Source organism: Calypte anna, chromosome 3 (assembly GCF_003957555.1).
Source record: "Calypte anna isolate BGI_N300 chromosome 3, bCalAnn1_v1.p, whole genome shotgun sequence".
NCBI classification, from domain to species: Eukaryota; Metazoa; Chordata; class Aves; order Apodiformes; family Trochilidae; genus Calypte; species Calypte anna.
In genome coordinates this window covers 82,675,015-82,700,421 of record NC_044246.1, presented here as the reverse complement: position 1 = coordinate 82,700,421, position 25,407 = coordinate 82,675,015, and the positions used below count along the sequence as shown (strand labels likewise).

The following is a 25,407-nucleotide window of genomic DNA, read 5'->3' as shown; positions in this document are numbered from 1 at the left end:
CTTGCAGAGGCTGTCATGTCTGGTAGGAGCCTCTTCATCCAGGCAGCTTCCTAATGACATACAGAATAATACTCTTAATGACATACATTTGGTTCCATACTGTTGAGATAAAAAGCCTCATACTATTTTTTTCCCCTGTGCTCTTTTTAAGGCTCTTGAGAAAGTAATGGCTTACCACTGCCCATGTGGTGCAATCCTAGGTGTTCAGGGAAACTACTCTTCTCTTTTTTTGCATTTCAAAATATTATTTAGTACGAGTGGCTATTGTGTATCAGAGATGCACATATATTGGGGTTTGTGCATAAATGTGGCTGTGGGCCATGAGAGAGGGGCTCTGATCTGGCTGTTTCCCAGATTTACAGTTTAAGTCTCTTAAGAGCAAAGGAAGTTGTCTCAGTTACCCAGGACATGAACTGTAACTTCACTCAATTTGTTGTTTTGTTGATACTTGTTATAGTGTATATCTGTGTTTCACTTTATTGACCTAAAATTAATCTTGCTGTGATTCCCTCCTCCCCCTTATGTTATTTTTTGTGAAGTAGAAAGCAAATGACATTAAATGAACAGGTATTTGGCTGAATGAATTACCTGGAGAGAGAACTAAAACCTTTCAATGGGTAAATACTTTTTTTAGTACAGATTTTAATTTTTTTCAAGTATAGTCAGTTTTAAAAAAAGGAAAGCTGTTAAAGTAATATTTTATTTTCAGTTAATACTCCTTTCAACAGATTTTTAAATAAAATTTGCCTGTTCTTTGAAGCTTCAGAACAGCTTAACTTCGTAGTTGAATCATTTTTTTAGTGTTTGTGCCAAATGATCATTTCCATGACCATTTCTTTACTCTGCATATATGCATGATTTCTTTCTTTTTTTTTTCTTTTTCATCCATGAGAAGGAAAAAATGTTGCTTTTTTGTTAACATATTTTGCTATTTAGTGCTGATGTGCTGTTGGAGTTAATTCTTTAATGGCAGGTGGAATTCATATTTACTGCCCTTAGCTTTCTCTCAGAGAATGAAAGTATAGAATGGGGTGGCCCCGTTGGCATTGCTTTGCAGTAATCTTAAAAAGTATGAGAAGGAAGGCAAGACAAAACAATGATATTAGTGCAATATAGCAAAAAAACTACTGGTGTTAAGAATAGAAAAGATTAGGTAATGTCCTCTAGCTTAATTTAAAATGACGGTGTATATAAAACTTTCATAAAAGCAATTTTCATAAATTCAGTGATAAGTTAACTTGCTTTAAGGCTTCTGGTGTAAGCCTTTCATGTGGCTGGCTTTGAAAATTTTAAATGTATTTGCAGTTCAGGCTGAAATTCCTCGCAGACCTTTCTCACTATGATCAGTTACGTTGTGGTGCTGAGAGATCTGCAGAACTCTGTTCTTATCTCCAGCTCTTCAGTTGTGATTGTTCTGCTGGCATGGAAGGAGGTTTTCTGCAAAGCTCATTAAAGTAAATTTGAATATTACCTACAGGTGACTAGTAGAATATGAAGTATTCCTTTAGAAGTGAAGTGTTTTACATTCATACTGCTGTCTGGGGAAATACATAGATTTTTGTGTTTTGGCTGTGATGAAAGAAAACTAATTAATTGTTTTTAGGAACTTTCTTGGCATTCTGCTTAGCTTCGGAACAGTTGAGTAGAAAATGTGGAGGCATTCTTAGGCTTGAAATACTTTTAACTATTTTAATACAATACTGTATATATTATTTATATATGCATTGTTCACACTTGAAGATTTGGCAGGGGCAAAGGACTCCAAAAGTGGAGAGTGAGATTGATTTACATTTTTGTATCAATACAGAATCCTCACTTCTTTTCAAACTCTTGCAGAAATGGCAAACTTAAAACATTTTGAATTTGCAAAGGCTGGCACTTTGTGGGAAATAGTGTTGAAGGTAAATGGACAAAGGAAGGACAAGGCACAGGAGGAAAAGGAGCAATAAATAGGTGTCCAACTAGATGTGATTCCATGCTCTTTGTCATCAGTGTGCAAGTGGCTGGTAAAATGAGATCTTTAGCTTTGTGATTAAATTTTGGATTATTTTAAATCCAAGCTGCTTGCTAGGTAAGTGATTTAAGAAAAAAAGTCCATGAGCTGTCAGTCCAGCACTGTTCTTTTGGTACTTGTCCAGCTAAAACCCCTTAGCACATTTGCTTTTTCTACTGTGCTGTAAGATGATGCTCTGCAGCACCAGAAGATTGAGAAAAGGAGATCAGCACCTGCAGTTTTGCCAGGTGACATCTAAGAAACTGTCCATTGAACCTTATTCTGTAAGCCTGAAGGTTAAGTTAATACCTAAACTATCCATGAACAAGTGGAAAAGAACATACTAGCAGTGGTAATTTTAAACCCCACAATGGTTTAATGGCTGTAAAACTACATGAGGTCTAGAAAAGGAAATGCCTGGATACAGGTGCGTTTTATGGATACTTTTGTGTTCTGTTATCATCTCATGTGAGTGGTTTTGGGTTTAAGTTTTTTAGGTATCTCTAAATTGCCTTACCAGATGAGAATGAGTGAGTTTGAATGTGATCAGTTTCTCAAATACGATATTCTCTCAAGTGTCTGACCTTGCCTCTGAGGTCTAGTCCCTGAAGTATTTTTCAGTTCTCCTGATTCCAAGGAAGATTCTGCAATCAGACTGTTAAATAATGATGTGCTAGAGTATTTCTAATCTGAATCATTCTTATGATCACTTTACAGCTTTTGCCTTATGACAGTTGTATTGGCATAACTAATGGAGCAGTGAGTGTTGTCATGACAGAGAAGAGCAGCACAGGAATTTGTCATCTTTACTGCTAAGGAATATTGTGCTGTTGTTTATTTGCTCTGGTAGCTGGGATTCCAGTCAGGATTTGAAAAGAGAACAAGAGGCAGAGAAGGAAGAAAAGAAATGATGTGAGGAAGGAGGGTGGTCGGGCCAGTAATAGAGTCAAAATTTTATATATATATCTGCAGTAGAGAAAAGGTTTCATTAAAAAATTAGTTCTGTGTTAAAACTGAACCTTTCAGAGAAGATTTAAAAATCATTCATAGTCCTTTTGGCAGTATTTGATAATTCTTCTTAAACTGAATATCCAGAGGTTCAGATGTTGAAAATTAGGCATAAAATCTTGTAATACTAGGTATTAAAGTATTTACACTGTTTTGCATACAAATGCTAGCTTTGCATCAAAGCTGAGACTCTTGACTATTCATACTGAGAAAATGAGTCCTTAAAACTTAAATGTATGGTCAGTCCTTAAAGTCCTTGAAGTCCTTAAAACTTAAATGAAAAAAAATTTAAAATTTTTTTTCACCTGGTAATACAACTGGAACCTCAAAGAAAAATAGTAGTGTTCTTCTGTTTCAGTTTTACTGTGTTATTTATTGTACCTGATTAGTGATTTACCCGAATATTGTAAAGTAACAGAATGGCATTTTGCTGCATCACTTCTATGTAGATCTGTTGGAAATGTTACTTGACAGTACCTGTGACTAAATTATTTTCAGAGTTAAGAAATATTGTAATGTTACAAAGGGATATTTTTTATTCATCGAATTAATATTTTTGTAATGATGTGGAAAGATGTGTAAGATCACTTCAGGTAGTTATTCACAACACCCATGAATCCTATATTTTGCTGTTAAAGCCCAATTTACATCTCAGTGTCGTGTTCCCAGAAGATGAGATTCCAAAATATTAAGTAGGCAACTCATCATTCCCAATGTTTTTTGAGAAGAACAGCTTCATGTCTTTTAATTTAGTTTTAAATGCTTCAAGCTTTGGGTTTGATTTAAAAAAGAAAACCTGTATTTTTAAAACTGCTTGTTTATTTTTGAAAGCCAAATGCAATTAAATATTCAAGAAGCTTGGTATGTGTGCAGGCTGAAAATCAGTCTTACGCTGAGATTCTTGGGGTGTGTGTTGTTTTTTTGTTGTTGTTTAAATCATGTTATAGCAAAATCTTTTAATCTCTTCCAATTTTATCTTGCATGTGTGAATTTGGAATTTTAACTTATTCTTGGCAGCAAAAAAATCCTTACTTGATACAACTTAACATACTAGCTCAGAACTGGGCTGGGAAAGGGAGGAGACTGACTGCATTTAGAGAAGGGAGTATTGCAGACTTGTTCCTGAAAAATATTTACCAGATGGTTGACTATTACCATTGAAGTCATGACTAATTTATATGCAACTGAATATTTTTATTAGATTTTAATAATAGTAAACTATGTCTAATTCATATCATAGGAAGCCTGAGTTACAGATATAAGCACCAGCCTGTAAAATGTATAAATTTTTGAATACACCATTAAGTTCAGGAAGCACTTGTGCCTGGGTAATGATTGTTGATAGCCTTTCTTCTAGCTGATGTATTTCAAAGATGATTTACCAGTATAAATTGAATGTTAACTAATTTCAGGTGGTACAGATAGTATCTGTGATAATAAATCCATTTGAAGGAACCCTACTGTTTAGTCACAATGCAACATTCAGGCAAATTGCAGTTGTCACGGCTGCTGAGGGTTCTGTTAAGGTGAAAAAAATCCAATCTGAGCACAGAAAATGGATGTTAGTGCTTGTTCTTTACCTCCTTGCTGTTGTACTTCTTACTGTAGGCAAGCTTTCCAGAAGTGCTTAGTTGACTCTAGGATTGCATTTCTTACTGAGTTTTCTAAAAACTCCTTCTTGACTCAACAAAGGTAGTGATTTTGAAAGCTGTGAGGAAACTAATGTATAAATCCTGCAGATCAGAATGTGGAGCCTTAGTACAGGTGCCTGGTTTTTTATATAATGCTTCATCATAGACATTTAAAACCACAATGGTATCTTTATAATGTTGACTTACTGTAAAATCTGTTTGATAATAAAGTTGTGGCTGCCTTTTGATTATATCATGCCTGTTGGTACATGCATTAAGTATAAATGTGTGGACATTCTTCTATGGTCATGAAATAAATGTAAAATTCTTATCTTTTCAGGAAATGATCATCGACAAGGTTAATGGGCAGGTTGTCCCTCGGTACTTGATATATGACATTATTAAATTTAATGTAAGTACTTTTGGTTTTATTGCTTTTACCATGAACTGTTAATTCTTACTTCTGTTTTAATCTTATTTAAGAGCTTCAGAGTAAATTTAAACACCAGAAGTGTTACAATAGAAGTTACACCAGAAATTATAACAGAAATTTATTTAATTGACTTGCTCAAGAAAAGATGGTTTGCCCAGAAAACCAGTCTGCTAAACACTGTTGGAAAATTTCCCATTTCTAGAGCATGTTTGAACTATCTAGGCAGTGAAATTGAGGGGAGATGGAAAAAGTTAGCTTGCAAGTGGTGTGTTTGTTACCAGAGCATCACAGTGCTCCTTGTTAGACTGCTCTGTCACATCTTTCTCTAATTCCTCTTTAAATCAGGCAACTGGTCCTCTCTTAAGTCCTCATCAGCCACCTCTTCCATTTACACTGACTGTAGGGCAAATATATAATAAAAAATATATTGTGGGAGCTGTGGAGAAGGAGAACTTTTTGTTGACAGCTAGGAATAAGTCTTTGTGGTCACAAGAAAGAAAAGTTAAACTGTACAGGAAATGAGAAACTTCTTTTCTTTAAAGCAGCTTTCAAATAGGGTAAAGATTTGAATGTCACCAAAGGGCTCTTGTATGTTATCTTTAAATAGGAATTTCTTCTTATTTATTTATTTTATTCCCCACAAAAACGTTATGATATATGTGCATTTTGAAGTTTGGAGTCTCATGGTAAGGTCTCCTGTGAAGCTTATTTGAAGAACTAAACTTGACAACATATTCCACTTGCTAGTGATTTGTCCTTTATTTCTAGGGGAGATAGGCATTGCAAAGCTTTTTTGGCTTTGTCAGAATATTCCTTCTGCGTTCCCAAATTCCACATTAAGTCCCAAACACTTGTGTGCACTACTAATATTGCTGAGAATTTGTTGTATTAGGATGACCACCATACAAACATACAGTTACTTAAGCAAGGAAATACATAGTTTTTCAGAATGCATCCTGTATTTATAGTGAGGTATATGTCAGCTTGTGCCCCTCAGGATGACTGTAAATTCTACAGTGAAAGCTGTTAACCTGTATACAGAGAAATCATGGAATTGTGTTTTAGGTCACAGCAAAATAATGTCATCTAATTACAGATTTCCAAGTTCAGGTTGCTGTAATGTGACTTAACTATTTTCAGTATATTTGACCAGCATTTTTTTTTAACCTTCAGAGTTTCAGTGGGCACCATTCTTGTATTTATTTTATGTCTTTGTTATCTTGGGTTTAGGGGCTAAAAGGTGTTCAAATTTGTGTTTGAAAGTGTAGCCATTTGGACAGGACAGCCTTGTCTTTGTTCTATGCCATATTTTTCTGGCTTTTAACAAGGGCACATATAGGACTGAGCATTGATACCTAAAGGAAGCTCAAAATGCCTAGCCTAGCTTCTCTTTGTCTAAGGTAACCAAGTACCATAACTACTGTTGCCTTTTATGAGCAGAAATTGTGAGAGGTTACATCTGTTCCTAAAGCTGTGTGCTTAAAGGTTCAGCCTAAAAACCAAAGATCCTAAACTGTAGTTGTGAGCAATTTGTCCCTTGCAGCTCTAGCATATGCAAAGTTAAGAGACCAATATCAATCTGAGATTTAAGAAAACCAGCAGTCTTCTAGTAACAGATCATCTGGGAGCAAAAGTAGTTGTTTTTTAAATTTCACATAGCAGTTTTTATTTGATGTACAATACTGTGATTTTGAGCGTACAACATGGAATCAGGCAGCTGATTGTCTCAGTACATTGTGGGATCTTTCTTCAGACTTAGTTGGGTTTTTGCCTGAGCATGACTTGGAGGCAGAGCACTCACTTTTAACAAGGATGCTGTGTTCATCAGGAGAGAGTGGTAACAGAAAGGACAGAGTAACAACTCAAGGAGTAATGGAGAAAAATGAGAGAAAGCAAAGTGGGCAAAGACCTCTTACAAATTTTAATCCCCATTGCTGTCTGTGAGGCTTATTGTTACTTAGCTTTCTGATTTTGCTGTGATGTATCAGGAATAAACTTTAGCAACCTTCTAGAAAGAACCAAAGAAAACTAAGAGAAAAGACTGATTGAAAGATGTGCTGTGTATTTGACTCTAGATGTCTCCACAGGAAAAGTTTTACAAAGAAGAAAACCAAAATTGAGTTTCCATGACTGAGAGAGGCCTATACTGGAGTTGTGAGGGAAAACACTGAACTAATCTGTCTTTTCTGTCTTTTTCCATGATAAATTTTGTGTTGAATCCCTGATGTTTAGTGCCTATAGCTGCTACAAAAGTCAGTCTTCAGGGATGCTGATGGAAACCTTTGACTTCATTTCTTTTAATCATTGTTCTTGTGACATCGAGTTTCCAAAAGCTTGTGGCAATGCATCCCACTGTGTTACAGGAGATGCCTGTGTTAGGAAAAAGAAATTATTCTTGGGATTAAAAAAAAAGATCCTTTTTGTTGTAATCTTCTTCATCTGAATCATGATGTTGATTATTACCTAACAGCACCTCAAAATATGACATTGCTGTGCCACTGCTTTCATCTTGCATGCTAAAATCATATTTATAGAAAGTTATCTGCAAGTGAAATAACCCATCTTTCTACCTCAAGTCTTTGAGGAAACCCAGAGCAGGAGCACTCCCTACTTGTTCTTGGTTCTTTATAGAAAGAGCAACTCACAATACATAAAATAATCTCTCAAAATCCGTCCTGAGGGTCTGCGTACTCCTATTCTGAAAAATGAAACTCACAAGGGGTGAGGTCCTGTTACTGAAACTTCTTCCTCTTTTGAAGTAGTAAAAATGGCCCATAGCACAGTTATGGCCTTGGCTGGCTCCAGTAATTTTGAGCAATTCTCAGGAATAATTGAAAATTCAACATTGTGCCGGGACTGTTCTTAGCACACATTCTGAGATGTCCTCACCCTCTTTTGGAGAGCACAAGTATGAACGTAGTCAGACAGCCTGTGGCTTCAGGGGCAGAGATGTTTTCAGTGTGTCTTCCAGTTAATAGAGTTGGGACTCACCTCTCTGAAGGTGCTGGTTTGGGCATTGTCAGGTGTTCTGTCATACCTCTAGGGGCTTCGTGCAGAGGGACAAGAAGGCTCCTTAAATTGAAAAGAAGAGAGGAAATAAGTTGGAATAAAAAATAGTACTATATCATGGCACACAAAAGAATTCTGTTATGGAGGGTAAACAAAGATCCAAGAAGTATCAAAACTAGTATGTAAGCTCTGCTTGTCTGTGGAGGAAATGCCACAAGAATGGGAAAGATGTCATCATCCTTTCAAGTCATTTTGACAAGTGGAATGTCCCTAGGAGCAGAAATCAGTTGTGACGCAGTGTATCTTTTCTGATAATCTAAATGGATTTTTTTTTTCCAACAAAGAATCTGTTTCTCATTGAAAAACGAGAAATTATTTCTTAAAAAAAAATTTATTTGGCTTCTAAAATTTTAATTGAGGGGTTTTTGGCCTGCGGTTATGTTACTGGTTGTGTGTGTGCTCTGCACACATGAAATCTGCAATTTTTGTATTCCTCTGAAGATAAAAGTCTGATGTCACCCAACATTCCTTAACAGTGTTCAGTCTCAATGAGTAGAGAGCTAAATCCCTGCAAGGCTTGTTACTTTTCAGCTTCCTGATTTGTGTCTGTTGTAGTTGAGTTCATTATTATTATTATAGCTGTTAGCTATTAGCATAATGTTAATACCTTTACTTCTTTCACCTGAATAGTGAATAAAAATTTCAAATTTGGTTGGTAATTCTAGTTCAACTGAGGAAACTGCCAACATAATAATTAACAGTCCCAGAAGGAAGTAAATCCAAGTCTGTGTTCATCAGGAGCAATTCACAAAAGAATGTATTCATTTTTCAGTTATTTTTGAGTCATCTCTTTGTGAGAAACCTGTTCTGAGAAGCTTTTTCTTAGGTGATATTCAATAGCTTCGTATAGATATAGACACTAAAGTTAAGCAACTGTTTTTTCCATAGTTAAGTAATAAAAAGTAACAATAGCGTAACATGGGATCTAATTAATGCTTTCTTAGCAAAGACACTGAAAATGAGCGCTACTTTACTTTTCCTTTCTAACCTTGACCTTTAAATTTCTTAAATCTAGCCAAGTTTTTGTGAGACCAAAGTGCAGTGGTAGGAATAGACTGAATGCTTGAAAAAGAGTAATTACTTCAATGCTTAGAAGATAGAATTTAGATTAAATTTCCAAATACTCTGTGCGTTAAATTAAGTCCAGATAAAGATTTCTTTGACTGTCATTATGCATACAATGCTGTAGCTATTGGATAAAATTTGTCATGGCAAACACATGCTGTTCATAAATCCTGCCCACAGCCAGTGTGCTCACTGAGTTCATGCATGAGATTTTTTTATCTTTAAAACACTGAAAAATGTTAACCTGTTTGACTTTTCCATTACAAAACTTATTTTAAAATGATGTAAAGCTCACAGTACATGCTGGCTCTCATTTATTAATCTATTTACTTTATCTTAAAAAGGTACCATGAAAATTTTGAGGTCACAGTTTGGAGTTGGAAGTGGTAAATTGCACCTTTTCTGTTTACAGATGCAACTTGCTACCCGTGACCCTTCTGCTCTTACATTTAATTCTGAAGTTTTTTCTCAAATAGTACCATCTCAAAATACAGATTTTAAATGCTTTTATTACTAGTAGTACACTGGAAAACAAGGATGCCATGCATGTGTTTACTCTTGCACCCTTTGTGTAACTATTCGTGAAGATGTACCTGATAAGTGCCCAGATGTTTGTGATAGTGCCCTTGCTGTGTGTTATGTTCTCAAAATCTGTATATATCACTTCATTCTCTCATGACTCAGAGGTGTCAGGTAAATGAAATACAATCAATTGCACCTCACTTTGCTTTCTGGTATCACTCAGAGGAATACATTATGATTGCTGACACCTTAATCACGGAGCCTCTCCACTCTCTCCAAATTCCTTTATTGAATTTGTGAGGTTGTACAGCTGCTGGCACCACTGCTTGCACTCTTCCTTCTTCCATTTCTATAATGCAGTTTACTGACAGCAGGGACAACTTGGCTGGTCAAAATGTGTTGGTATTCTTTAGGCTGTATGAACAGAGTAGCATTACAGAAAAGGGAGGATAATAAATGAAGGGCTTGCAAGATGCAAAATCAACACCGTGATGAGGCAGAAGCTTTGGAGTCTCTGTGGAAATGGATGGACAGAAATGCATCTTAGATAGTGGTCTTTTTCAAAGTCTTGCCTGCCTTACTTGCTTTCCCTGTTGATCATCTTTTATTCATCACTGAGAACATGACTTGTATGTGTGAGCAGCAAAATTTACAAAACTTCTTACCTAGTCTGTAAAATTCCAAATGCATAATTTGTGTTTTCTTCCCTGTTGCTCCTTGTACTTAAGTTAAAAAGTGGCATTTTGGTGCATTTTTGCATCTCTACTTTTCTATGTTGACTACAAAAATTAAATTATGGCTCAAATGTGATAACCATTAAGTGCTGATCAAGATATCATTGGTGTTTTTGTGTTCTTAACTTCATACCTTTTATCTAATAAGTTTCTTGCTGTTGGGGAGCATTCCTTAGTGTTGTAATTAGTTTGAGGTTTTACTTGTTTTACTTGCTGATTAGATTGAGAGAAAAAATGCATCCAATTTTCCCTTGCATCTCTGAGTTAGATCCTACTTTTCCCAACCAAAGGGCACTACTGATTTCAGTGAAAGTGGCTTGTTTTCCACATCTGCTAAAATAAAGAATGCGTAATAGAAAATTATGTAAAAGCAATGGGACTCTATTAAATTTTGTCATGTATTGTTTTATTGCCCAAAGGTTGTTCCCATCATCTAACATGAAACATGTCTCAGCCTTTTTGAATGGCAGATGAGCATAATTGTCAGGGCAAGAGACCCAAGGTGTTACTCCTGGGAGATACAGAGACAAGCAGCTCTTCAAGAACTCTAGACTTGCTGTGATATTAAATCCTTTCTGGTTTTCAGGTGTTAGGATTCTACAGGTTTTACTCTCACTTACTTGCTCTTACTTTCTTTTTTTGGGTGTGTGGGGGAGGGTGGGGCAGGGATTAATGGTTGGATGCAGTGATTTTAGAGGTCTTTTCCAACTGTGACAATTCTGTGACTTTCTTTTCCATGGCTTATATGTTTGAATAACTGTTATGGTCTAAGAGAGAATGTGAAGGCCACCTTTAATACTTTTTAGATTATTTTTCTTATTTAAAAGAAATATGAAATAAAATACTTTTTTTAAAAATTAGTATACCCATGTTTAGTCAGTAATTCTTACCCATAAGTTAACTGTGCACAAAGTGAATTACATCTTAAAAACAGATTGTATACTGAAGTTACAGAGCTTTTACAAGCCTTCAGGAGTCTAGCACCTATTACAAGAAAAAATGTCATTTTTACATCTATTGCATTTTAGGAAAGGTAGGGTAATTCCTTTTCCAAAATAGTGTTTGTGAATCAGTCCTTATTTTTACTACTTTTTTCTTCTTTTTTAGGAGAGTTTATACACACTGTAACAGACAGTCTTACTTTAAATACAATGAAATTATTTATATTCTAAAAAAATCAGTGCCACAATCTTTCCAAGTGTGAAATGCCCTGAAAATGTCTTTTAAGATGTAGGAATTTTCCCAAGCTCCTTAATTCACTCAAGTGATAATTCTTTGTTGTAAAGACAACGCTGAAAAAACCCAGCTATGTAATTCTTTTTATGAAGAGTCACTGTGAATGCCTGGTAGAAAGGAAGAGATTTTTGAGGCCAGTAGAAGCAGAAAGAGAAAATACTGACTGGACCATCTCGTACCTGTTGCAGTAAAGGTGAGGATGCCTTCCTACTACATGCAACAACAGCCCTAGGGAAACTAATTGGAAAAAATATAGAAGCAGTAAAGCCCTGTAATCAATATTTTTGCAGAGAGCCTAAATTCATTGCAAAATAAATTATTTAGGTTTATATTCCTCTGGGAGAACTATGAGCATTGTTTTTGCGTGTAAGTAACCAATGATGATGACGATGGCAAATCTGTTTTACAGCTATAGATTACTAGAATTACAACTCTTGGTTCTGTAATCAAAAATGGAAAGTTCATCTGCTCTAAAGATTACTTGAGGGGAGGCAGCCAGTCTAGACAGAACATAATTCCTTTAGGTTTTAATTGTTTACATCCCAACAAGATCCTTTTATTGAGTTCTGTTTTTGAAGGCTCAGAGGGTTATATAAAGATTGTAAAGATCCTAAATGAAGCCACTGTACATTCAGTCAAACAATAAATTGGACTGGGTTGTCTTTTGTCCCAAAATAGCAGCTGCTAAGCTTTCAGTGTCTTAACTGGAGCTTTGTTTTCAAAAGAGAGGGCTTAGGTGTTCTTCCACGATAGATACCTCTTTCCATAGGTTTGTCTCTTTATTGTGGAACATCATCCGTGAGAATCCTTATTCAGTCACCTCAACTGATCCTATGTATCCTGCCTTACATGCATTATCTTTACACTGGTAAAGCAAACTTCTCACCCATTTGCAGTTAAAAGGTTTTATGTTTTTTATCTTGAATCTGTATTCTGCCTTGAGCAATCCAAGGAAGAGAAGAGTGAGGAAGGGAGCAATGTTTGTAGTACATTCTACTTTTTCTGTTTTGATCTTATCTGTTTAGCCAGGGTTTTGACAGTCCTCCTGTTTTGTTCAAGTTATGTTTGTGGAAAAAAAACAAGCCACAAAAGTGTGGAGCTGTATTTATATTTTCTTTTAGACCCTGATGTTTATGCATGGACTATGAACTTCTTTGTTGATTCATACGTGTTTGAATTTATTTTCAGTGTTTTTCTTAAAGAAATACAAATAATTTACTACATGTCTTAAGCAATTTTAATGGGTCTGATTCCCTAAAACATTTTCATCCTATGGTAAATCAAAGCAATAATCTATTGAATAAACTGACAACATTTAAATAGTAATTATGTTCTGCTGCACTTGGTTGTATTGTTGGAACTCAAACAGTATTTGACACTGTACCTCACTTATGACAAGATGAATATTGTAAACAATTTTGAAACTGTTAAATTCCTTGTCATTGCCATATCCGTGTTAACTATTTGAGTGATAAAAATTAGGAAAAAAAAGTTAAAAATGTATTTTCAGTTTATACGGGTAGTTGGCCTTTCAGAAGTTAAAAATCTAAGAATTGTAATTCTACAACATTTTTCATTCCTCTAATGGTTTGCTTTTAATCCTGTTTTAAAAAGAAAATTGGAAATGAAAAAAAAATATTTTTAGGTGATCACAGAAGATTACTGCTGTATTCAGAGAATGAAACAGCACCTTCAGATTTTTTTTGTATGAAAGCTATGTGTAGCAAAAAAATATTAACATCTATAAATCCAGGGTCATAGAAAATACTTGCCAGACCACGACTGTAAAATGCAAAATACTAACCTGCATGGTCTTCAGAAGATGGGAGAGCAAATAATAAGCTTTCATTGGAAATGCAGATGTCAGCTATGGCTGCCTTGAATTTTCAATAATAAGTTAAACACAGGGAAGAATATCAGCCTGAGCTTGTTCTTAGTCTCCTCTCATCATTATTAAAGCTTAGACAGTTGTGGTGTGTCTGCTATGGCTCAATAAGTGGAGACGTGCAGGGAACGTATATGCGTGGATGTGCTGAATTATTCATGTCTGAGTTACTGCTCTGGGGAAGCAAATGGACCACGTTTTGCTGGCAGGTAGGCTTCAAACCATATCTGAGGGAGGAAGAGAATAAATATTCTCAGTTTATCCTGGCCCAAGCTCGTTATCACCTGTGTACACAGGCTCAGGCGTTTTTTATTTTGCTATAGCTGCATTGGGAAAAAGCCAGTTAAGTATCAAATTCTAAGAGGAAATACTTTGGGATTTAGTACCTACATACCACATTTTGTTATCTGTACTGCATTTATCTAGGTAAAGGACTTTGTATGTAGGTCTGACAGAATTTACTGAGCTGTAGTCACAAGGTCAACCTTAGAAACAGGAGAAAGGGTGGCTTAAACCTGGAGGGTGGTGGCTCCTCCTCAGGGCTCCCTTTCTCCTTGGAGAGAGAGAGGGGGGACTTGAGGAGGGGTGTGCAGCAGAAATCCCATTATCCTCATATCTGTCTCAGTGTTTCTTGTATTTAAGGGCATGGGATCTGGGTTTTCTCACTATCCCTTGTGGCCTTTGAGGTTGTGACTTCAGAGGTTTCTGTGAACAAGATGGAGGGAGAACAGCCTGCCACTTGACCAAATTCGGTCTCTCAGCACCCAGCTGGAGCAGTGTTATTGGGACTGTGATTTTTGTTTGTTAGCTTTTTCTTCTAACTGCTTTCAGCAAATAAATTGCCTTCTCCCACCCCCTCAATTGAATGGCTATTAAATGAGCTGCAGAGCCTGTTTTTCAGGATCTTTAAACAAGCATTTCACTTTGTTGTACACTATGTTCTTCTGTGATTTATTGTGTATCAGTTCTCTTAGGAAGTTAATTTGAAATACTGTAAGTTCAAATTTGGTAAAGTTCAGTACTGGGTAGATTTCAAAAGTCAGTAGAAATCATACGTTTTGAGGATGTGTTGAAAATCAAACCAATGTTTTTAAGTTTCACATCTATTGCAAGCCTACTTCATGCTACAGCCTTAGTGCAATGCACAAGGTTTGAACAGGTGAAGAGAATTCAGCTGCTCGAGGAAGTGGTGTTGATTCAACAGATGATTCCTCTCTTGAGACTTGTCTAAATGATGATTTGCTCCAGGATACATTTTAATTACAGTGAAGGGGAAGTGTAACTTCCTCACATAGATGAAGAGGCTTGCTACTTGTTAATTTTGTTTTACCTAGCAAACTTATTTTAGGTTCAAAATGTCTAGAACAGGAATTATCATGTAAAGCACTTAAGTGATTGCTCTTAGGCACCGGAGACACTCATCCTTCTCAAACAAGTAATACCTTAGATACTGAAATAATATCTCAAAAATATGAATGCTTAAATTAATAAAATGGCTACTTCCTAAAGACACACTTTTTTAGACCGTTTTTTGTTGCCTGGGTTTAGATTATACATTCATTAATGTCTTGGTTTTGGACAGCTTTTAAATGTATGCTTTATATACTAAACCTCTCCTTATTTTCATCAAGGTCTGCAAGTTATTCAATGCAGCTTACATTACCCTCCTACGTGTTTGCTAAGATTTTACCACTTGAAGGTTTTGGATCTGTCTGGGATAGATAGATTCTGTTTTAGCAATATTTTTTGTAATTATGGCAAGTGTCTAATAACAAAGAAAAAGCCCTTCTCCTCCATCATTGCTTTTATTTAGTGTGTTCTTGATTTGAATTCATTTTTGTGTTGATTTTCTTGTTGCTAATGTTCTGTGCTTTTGGGAGAATGAAATGCTCCATAAGTTCTTAATTTACTTGACTGATGAAGAAGTTTCTCGGCAGCATTATCTGTGTCTTACTGTCTCATATAATCAGCCTAACTCTGACCTTTGTATGATGGAACCCAGTGGTAATATAGCCTTCTGCTTAACTAGCTTTGAAATAAAAATATATGACTGGCAGAGCTGCAGGAAATAATTAGTTCCAAGTAAATGGTAGAAGTGAAAGGATTATTGAAAGGAAAAGTGATTCAGCTGCTCCATGGTGGATATGAAGTTGTTTCAGCTTTTAATTTTAACTATTAAGGGATGGAAATCAACGTAAGTCACTTTGCTAAAGCAGTTTTGAATGCCTCACTATAAAGAAGCTGTCTAAATAGCTTTACTGCTTATTGGAAGTTCAACTATTTGAGGTATCAATTCATTTGCTCATTTAGATCTACTTATAAAATGTTGTTGAGTGGAAAATCTATGACAGGAAAGAGAGTATGTGTACCAAAGGTTGCTGCAGCTTACCTAGGCAGCAGTTTATTGTCTTTGAAATGATAAAAAACATGTATGCACATTTCTCAAGAAAGAATTCTTTGATCAGTTCCTCAGTCAATTGTTACAGAAGTCAAGATGTGTTCTCTCTTTTAGTTATATATACAAACCAGGACAAGCTTGGTCACTATAGATGAATTATCAAATATGCTGTACATGGAGAAAAGAAGGAAACAAGGAAGGGAGGGAGGGAAGGAAACAATTCTCAAAAATTTTGCCTGGGACACTTCAGAATCTGTAGATCATCCTGCCATGTTCTGCAATGAATGACTAAAGAGTGAGCCACTCTCCTTCTTGGATTTTTCCATACTCTAAATTTCCATTGATTTGAATTGCTCTTTACTAATAGCACCTCTATATATGAAAGGAAATCAACAGTGTAGGCAAAGCTACCCAGCAAAGAGACTTTCCTCTTCTTTGCAAGTGTGATCAGTTACCAGAGATTAGGAGGCATTTCACCCTTTTTATCACTGTCCTTGTGCTGCCCCCATGAGGGATGGTGGCTCCATGTGCTGCCTCACCTCCTTTAGAGTGAATTCAAGTCCTGTAAGGATGTTGTGGATTACATGTGGTATGGGAACAATGCAGAGTTCTTAAAGCTGTTGCAAGGAACAATCGAGGACTTTTGATAAGGTGTAGTAAGGATATAATGTTAGCAAAGAAATGTAAAAAGAACTAAATGCCACTTTGGCAGCATGAAATGCAGAAGATTCTGATGAAAGCAAGGAAGAGTTTGGAAGCAACTTGATTAAACTTGTGTTGGTCTAAAGTTGACATTCCCTTTTTCAAATAAGAAATCTGTTTAGTTACTACTCATTATATTGCTTACCTTTGTATGCCTTGTTAGGCATACAGATGTCATTTTGCCATTTGTCTCCTTGGCATTTTTTCAGATTGACCAGTTCTGAGTCTCTTTGATGCACATTAGAGTGGGTTTTTTTTCTTTTTAGATTGTCTTTCCATTTATCTTCTAGTTGTGTTTAGTACAGGAAATATCTCATTGCTGGCTCTTCTGCTCATCTGTACCACTTCTCAGTGGTGAAAAGAATCCCGTGTCTTCTCAGTTTCCTGTGCTTGTTGCTTTCAACTTTTGAAAAAATCTCTTTTTAAAGCCAGAGCTCTGGGAGCTTATTTTCTATGGACACATTCTCATGTAAATAACTCCCAGTGCTGTATCATCCTTGTAGCAATGCAATTCTATGAGTTCTGTGCTTATTGGCATGTCTGATTGAAACAATTTTTTAAATAAATCGGTTGCCCATTGCTTATTTTCTTGCAGCAGCATCCACAGTGTGTTCTCCTCACTATCTAACATGCAAAATAGAATAAACTCCATTAAGAGCCATTATTAATCTGACAAATATGGATTTTGAGCACTCATACCAATGTTGTGCAAGGCACCAGATGTTTAAAGAACAACGTAAAGCTGCTGTTTATTTCAGTTCTTGAAAGATCAGAGTACATTTCTGAGACTTAGAGGAGGGCTGCTACTACCTTTTGATGGTTAAGCCATCACTTATCATAAAATCTTAGCATGGTTTAGGGTGGAAGAGACCTTAAAGATCATCACATTCCAGCCCCCCTGCATAGGCAGGGCCACCTCCCACTAGACCAGGTCTCTCAAAGTTCTGTGTTGAAAGGCCAGATGAGACAGAATATCTTGTGGGTTTCTGCAGCTCCTGTTTATTGGCACATTTTCCAACTGCAGCTTCATTTTTCTCTCCTCAGTGTCAGAAAAGCAAACATTTCTGTAATTAATGCTTCTTTCAAGGCATCAATATATCATTTAAAGTAATCAGGTTTTTGGGTAAATCATGTTACTGCATTGTCATTAAAAGTACTGTGAAGAAAAAGAACTTCAGAGGAAAACTATTTGGAAAAGCATATAGCTTCTGTACCCAAAGCTATACTTAATTGATATTTTCATTGTTTTGCTTAACTTTAAAGATATTAAGGTATTTAACATAAATTATTAACCTAAATTTAACCTAAAAATGCATATTGTAGGTTTTGATCTTTCTCTGAGCTTTGGTTTGATTAAACCTCTTACAGCTTGAGTCAAATGCTTGCAAACCAAGCATTGACCAAAAATATGTAGTGATTTGACAATACCGTTATGCAATTGTATGATTCTAAATATTGTGTAAGAAAAACTTAATTTGTTTGAATGATTTGGTGTTAATACTGATTTTTGTAACTTGGCAGGGACAGCCTGTTGGAGACTGTGATTTTAATGTTCGACTTACGTGTATAGAAAAAGAGATTATATTTCCACGACGTGAAAAGGTGAAGAGTGGTCTCATTGACAAAGCACAAGAACCATTCGGTGTGCGAAGCAAACCATTTTTCGACATCTACATGTCAAGAAAGGTAAACTTCATTGCAGTTGCTTACGTTGGAGTGCTCAAGGTAGTAAAGCAGTGTGGGATATAGTTTTTTCCCTCAGCTTTTTGATCTTCCAGGATGTTACTCTTCCAACTGAGTGTTCGTCAGTGTTTGACGGGTGATTGGCAGTTTGGAATACTCTGAAAAGTGATTTTAGGCTACCTATTCCTTCTCTACTACTTTTTTCCCATGTATAAAACCTATACTTTGGCAAAACCTAGATCTTTAGTTCCCTAATATGGAATGATGACATAGAAATTAATAGCTTTAGGTCTGAAATGTGTCAGTTCAAGAGAATGTTTAAGAACTGCAATGTTTACACGTACTTTTGTAGGTAAGAATATAATGTGCTTTTTACCTCCAGTACCTATTTGGCTATAGCATAAGAGTCATGAGTTGTGCTTGAGCCCCCATTTCACGTTCACCAATGAGCCCATTCTAATTACCACCTCTACATTTTACTTATTAAAATACTGCCCTAGGTCTTCTGGCACAATGTGTATGAATTGCAAATATTTATACAAGTTCCTCTCTTTCACTGCAAACTCTTTTCTTCAGTGTAGACAAATCTTAACATTCCATAAAGTACTTTTATTCTTTTCTGTGAATTAAATGTCTTCTGGATAATAGTTTCTTATAAAGCAACCCATTTTTCCTAGCAGTGCTGTTAGAAGTATTCCTGTGTCCCATCAACACAGAGCACTGAACACTGAATTGTCTGTTTCCATTTGCTTCTGTCATTTCATTGAGCCTGGAGCAGGTAATGAATCTCTCCCCAGGAAAAGCAGTAATGGTATTTCTGCTAGCCAAAAGTAGCTGAAAAGTAAAGAAAGAGATAAGGCAAAAGCTGAAGTTTAAAAAGAAAAAAACACCACGACCTGGCAGCATCAGTTTTCAGAAAGTTCAAGTCACGAACAATTCTATGAGAAGTTTGTGTGGATAAGGCACGATAAATGTTTCAGTCACTTCTCTGTATTTATGTTGTTGCATTTTTGGATTGTCTGTGTAAGATCAGCTTTGTAGATTTGAAGCATATATTTAATGTACTTATCTGCTTTCTTTTTTCCTGTGTAAAAGAGGAATTGACCATGTACATTTTGGGGTATTGGATTTTAACAGTTATAGCTGCAGCACTTTTTAAAGTCAGCAATGAAACAATGCTGTTTATTGGCCTTGCTCGGCCGTTCTCAGGACTCTGGGTATAAACTCTTGAAGACATCGACTGTCATATTACCCAACAGTAAAGCATGAGAGGTGTTGGTGAGGGAAAATAAATTTACATGGTTAGAATTGGTAGAATATTAATTGCTTTTGACATTAATGCTAGGATGGTATTTCTTTATTTTGGTCTTGTTGTTGCCACCACGTTTGATTAATTTGTGAGTTATGGAACAAAACAGTTTTCTGACCACAATTCTTTCATTTTTGTGAAGAGTGTTCCTGTATGCATCAGTTGGAGATGAACACACGGGAGGCACAGAGTTACTGGCAGTGCAAAGCAAATATCTCTTATTTTAATAATTTCAGACATTTATGTTTTACCTAATCTGTACATGTCTTAGATCAAATTCTTTGAAAAATAAAGCAAGTAAGAGTAATATCCTGGGTTTTATTAAACTGTATGTTTTGAAAGATTATTATTTTTTAACTAGGCTTATTTTTGTCAATGAGCTGTCATGGGATGAAGCAGAATTATCCACAGGAAAAAAAAGGATTTTTAGCCAGGAGTTGACAGGGCTCATTGAGAGGACTTTAAGCTAGGTTTGAAGGCAGAAGGAAATAAAGCCAGGTCTACAAGAGATGAGCCTCAGGGTGGCATGGCAATGCTAGGGGACAGACAGCTCAGCTCAAGTGCATCTACACCAATGCAAGAAGCATGGACTTTAAACACGAGGATCTGGAAGCCACTGTGCAGCAGCAGAACAGATATGTTGGAGTTGCCATCACAGAAGCATGGTGGGACAGCTCTCATGACTGGAATGCTGCAGTGGATGGCTGCAAGTTCTTCAGGAAGAAGACAGGGAAGGATAGGTGCTGGGGTGGCTCTTCATGTTAAGGAGTGTTTCATTTGGATGGAGCTTGGTGATGATAGAGATGATAAGGTTGAGTATTTATGGGTAAGAATGAGGGGGAGGACAAATAAGGCAAACATCCTGTTGGGTGTCTGTTGTAGACTACCCAGCCAGGATGAGGAGGCAGACAAGGGAGTCTACAAGGAGCTGGCAGAAGTCTTGCAAGTGCTAGACCTTGTAGTGGGGGACTTCAGCTTGCCAGATGCCTGCTGGAAGTACAGTGTAGCATAGAGGAGATAGGCTAGGAGGTTCCTTGAGTGTATGGAAAATTCTGACACAGCTGGTAAGTGCGCTTAACAGAGGAGGTGCCTTTGCCTTGCCAGATCTCCTGTTCTCAAGCAGGGAAGGATTAGTGGGGGGTGCAGTGGTCAGGGGCCGTCTTGGGCTTAGCGACTGTGAAATGGTCAGTTTCTCAGTCCTAGGTAAAAGAAGGAGGGGGATTAGCAAAACCTTCACCACGGATTTCCAGAGGGCAAGCTTTGGCAGCCCTGAAGGACACAGGGGTCCGGGAGGCAGGACATATTCTGGAGGGAAGTCTTAAAAGCACAGGAGTGGGGCTGTCCCCACGTGCTGCAAGACAAAATGGCAGGGAAGGCGACCGGCCTGGCTGAACAGGGAACTTTTACTGGGACTTAGGGAAAAAAGGAGAGTTTACCTCCTTTGGAAGACGGGGCAGGCATCTTGGGATGAGCACAGGGATCTAGTTAAGCCATCTACAAGAAGGGCCAGGAGGATCTGGGAAATTATAGGCCTGTCATGTAGACCTCAGTGCTCAGAAAAATTATGGAGCCGTTCATATTGAGTGCAATCACATGGCAAGTGCAGAACAGTCAGGGGATCAGGCCCATCCAGCATGGGTTCAGGAAAGGCAGGTCCTGCCTGACCAACCTGGTCTTGTTCTATGACCGTGTAACCCACCTAGCAGATGAGGGTAAGGCTGTGGACATTGTCTACCTGGACTTTAGTAAAGCCTTTGACTCCATCACCCCCAACATTCTCCTTGAGAAGCTGGTGGCTCGTGGCATAGACGCGTGTACTCTTCATTGAGTTAAAAACTGGCTGCATGGCAGGGCCCAGAGTGCTATATTTAATAAATAAGCAGCTGAAAGTTTTAATTATACCAGGAAAAATGAATGTTGTCCATGTAGGTTTAGTTATTTTCAGTGAAAATGTCAAAGTAATTACTTGAAACAGTTGTAAACTTGGTACTGTTACATAATATGTCCAAAACTAAAATTGTTCTCTTAGAGTTACGGGTTCGGGACTTTATTACCACACTTAAGGTACTGGCTGGGTTTTTTATTATTTTTTATTTCCTTAATCTGAAAATCAATTTATTGTAAAATGAAAAGCAATCTTGAAGTTCAATGATAAATCATGGGCAGCATTTATAGTTGTGCCTCCACGTTTATTGTTGGTACTAGATTGTAGAAATAAGGGCTATATCTTTGCAACGTTATGTTTTTATAACATCATGGGCATTATTTTAAGATGCTTTGATGGACTTTAGTTTGTTTTTTGTAAGACTGAGTTTTGGTGGTAAGAGTAAGAAAAGAAATGGACGTTCACCTGGGTACAGGTTGCATATTGTCAGAATCTCTAAAAATGTTACTTTGTTGAACTTCAGTATTGATGGGAAAAGCTGTATCACTAAATTTGTCTGCCTCTGTAATCAAAGAATCCTTAATCACAGTGTAGTCTTAGTACTAGTCAGGAACGCGTGTTCTGTGAACAACTTTGCTTTTTAATGTAATTTCCAAATTCCTTGAGAGAGATATTTTTGAGCAGTGTTAAACCTTGACTGGCTGTCGTTACGGTTGCATGATTTGCCTCTTTTTTGCCCATCTTGCTTTCATTTATTAGTGTGCATCAAAATTCAATGACGTTTGGTCAAATCTGCCAACTCTCCAACCCGTCATGTAAGCACAACAGCAGTCCATGGAAAAGGTGCATTTTAGGCTTCCTTAATGCTAAAGTGTTAAAGGGCAGTGAGGCTGAAATTTTAAATGCTGCATATTGTTAGCCCAGGAGCCTTAGATTTTTATTAATTATCAATATTTTAGGATTTTCAGCAAGGAATATTATCTTCTTTATACTAAACAGAAAGCTAGGTACATAGAAATAAGTAAGCTTTTGGAAATTATGGAAGCCTTGGCTTTCATTGCCTTACTGAAACATAGTTCTTTTGCAAGGCTTTTTTGTAGGGACAGTCCCAGATGTCATTACTGAAACCTATTGTCCAGTGAAAATGCTCTCTAGCAGGAGTAGAAAAAAATTTTCTTTCTGTGCAGTCCATGGTCCCATGGAGAACTGTTGCCCATCACTCTCAATGGGGCTAAAGGTTAAACAATAATACAGGTCAAATGTACAACCTTTTTCAAATGCTAGCAGGCTGTCTGTCAATGACTTGTCAGTTCTTAGACTATTATCTGATTTTAAAATGACAGCTTGTCCTAGAGGAATTAGAATGAAAGTGGGTTCTTCTTTGCAAGAAGATTAAATGGTCTAGGATCTTCTAGAAAGTTTTCAGTCAAATCTGTGAACAGACAGGTGACTTACTTTGTTCTCCTTACTTATCTGACATTCAAATTTAAAAAAAATATTTTTTTCTAAACTACTTTTGTTGTAGTTAGGAGAGGTGGAATATCTACAAGTTTTTGTTAGTAAGTCTGTTACTATTGTTGAGATGGTTTGCTTTGGAAAATTGAGTGGCTGTGAACCTCTGATGATGAAGGCAAATGTGTTAAGTACATGACTTGCTGATGTTGGCATGAAGTATTTTGCAGGCAGCTGTAAGATAGTATGTTCATGGCCTGAAAAAATGAACCCTGGTAAAAAATACAAAAAAGGTTTTCATTTGTGAGGCAGTAGAGGGCAGAATTCAGTGGCAGCAGTGGCATTAGCAGCAATGTCAAATGATGTCTGTTAACTTACTGGAGATTTTGAATTCTGCATCTAGGTAGAGCAGGAGTGTTACCATCTGGCAGGTTTTTAATGCCAGAATGACTTGTTTATATTTTTGTTTTTATTTTCTATGCCTTAAGGAGTAGCTTAATTGGCTCACCTTTCAGTCCTGCATTTCCTGACCCAGAGTTGGCAATCACTCTTTGGTGTCTGGCCTACATAACAGTACTTTTCATCTGTTCTCTTCCAAGTTTTTGGCCTGTTTGTCATCTCCTATTAATTAGCTCCTAGTCCATCTCCCCTCTACTATTTTGTTTCTGTTTGCTTTTGTTTCTTTACTTTGTGTGTTTCTTCTTACTTTGTCCTATTGCATCTCCCCCAAAATGGAAAATCAAATTTTGTAAAAGCAGTAATCTCTTATTCTATCCTTAGATGCTTTTGTGCTGATGGTTATGTTCACTCAAATCTTTTTGGAGGGCTTTTCTATAAATTTTATAAATGCAATGGACCTGAGGTACGTAGTAAACAAGTAGTAAAGAAGAAACTGGAAAGATGTTGCCTTATGCTTATTTTAGAATGAGAAATCCTCACTTGGCAGCTGTTTTATATCCCTGTATGTTGTACTTCAGCCTGATTTTTCAAAATGCTTTTACCATGTGAACTTTAAAGGTAAGGATTGTCACCATACCAAGTGGAAGCTTTGCAAGTTGTAATACAAAATGGGTCACCAAGCTGTGGCTCTTGAGCTGCATGTAGGTTACTACCACTTACAGTTCAGTGTTAGAACTGGAGCTATTTTGTGTGACCAGTTGCAGCACTGGAATGAGATGGGCACTGTACAGTAAACATAATTTCTGCCATTGCGAGGATGAGGATAGCAAAAACTTTGTACGCCAGGGCTTGTGAGGTGTCAGGCTCCCTCTGGGTGTTCCTTTGATTTCTGTTGTGCAGGTTTGTTCACTGCAAACTGAACAACCCAGCAGCTCATGGCTTTGTCACCAGTGCTTGGATCTTCTTCATTAACTTGCTGTAATTTCCAGAAATATTGGGCAACACACTGAATCTTACAGATATATTAAAGAGTTACTCTGTATCTCAAAATTTGCATATCCATGAAAACAAGGAGTATGCTTTTTGCTCCTCCATGGTTTCAGTATAATTCTTGATTATTCTTTGGGGAGGAGTTATAGGATTTCTTCTTTGGATGAGCTTCTTTAGACATATGTTGTTTTTGTACTGTGACTCTGTAGATGCTTCTAGTCTTGTTTGTTTGTTTGTTTGTTCATTCCCTCCCCAGCCCCCTACAATGTTTGAGCCATCTTTCTGCCAAGAGTTGTTTCCACTTAAGTGGGAGTCTCTTGGGATTAACCCTTCCCAGCTCTGTGTTGCTGTTGGAAATGTCAGTGGATGTATTTACTCCATTGTCAGGCAAAATTCTTACACATTACTTCCATGCTTGAGTTATAGTTTACTGTCCCCAGTACTAAGTAGAATTATTAAACTTGGCTTACGTGCTTTAGATTACCTCTGCTAATGTAAAATACACAAATTGAATCACAGAATCATAGAATGGTTTGGGTTGTAAGAGACTTTTGAAGATCATGTATAAAGATTGATCACCTTTAAATGCTGAAGGAAGTTTGTCATGCAGACCTTGTTTTACACAATGAATTGTTTATTTTGCTCAGTGTGCAGTGACCCACAGTTCTGTGCTTCTTTTTTGTAGTTTCAGAGGTGCTGTTGGTAAAGGAGTTTATGGACTTTATCTGACTTTGAAAACCTCTTAGCCTAGGCAAACCTGTGTGAAGGTCCAGATAAAGAAAAGGCTTCACTGTGGGAGTCTCAAGTACCACCTGAAATCTGGTGTAGATCACAGGTGAAATCAGCTTCATGCTCTCCTTGAGCAAGGAACATCTCCTGGAAGTGTAACACTGTCAAGAGCCAAGTCTTTCAGGTTTATACCAAAATATTTCCTGTATGCTAGGAAAAAAATGACTCAGCTTTGTCTAACTTTGCCTCCTCGCTCCGGTGGAGTCACTTAGGGAGACCTGTTC

At 37.0% G+C, this 25,407-nt stretch overlaps 1 protein-coding gene across 1 annotated transcript in view; it reads left to right on the top strand.

Moving 5' to 3' along the window:
* The window catches only part of RNGTT (RNA guanylyltransferase and 5'-phosphatase), a 167,613-nt gene that overhangs the window by 44,328 nt on the left and 97,878 nt on the right, over positions 1-25,407 (top strand). Inside the window, exons 10-11 of the mRNA XM_030448061.1 lie at positions 4,973-5,044; positions 18,198-18,362. Of these exons, the coding sequence (XP_030303921.1) occupies positions 4,973-5,044; positions 18,198-18,362 (237 nt within the window). The remainder of the gene's footprint in view (positions 1-4,972; positions 5,045-18,197; positions 18,363-25,407) is intronic.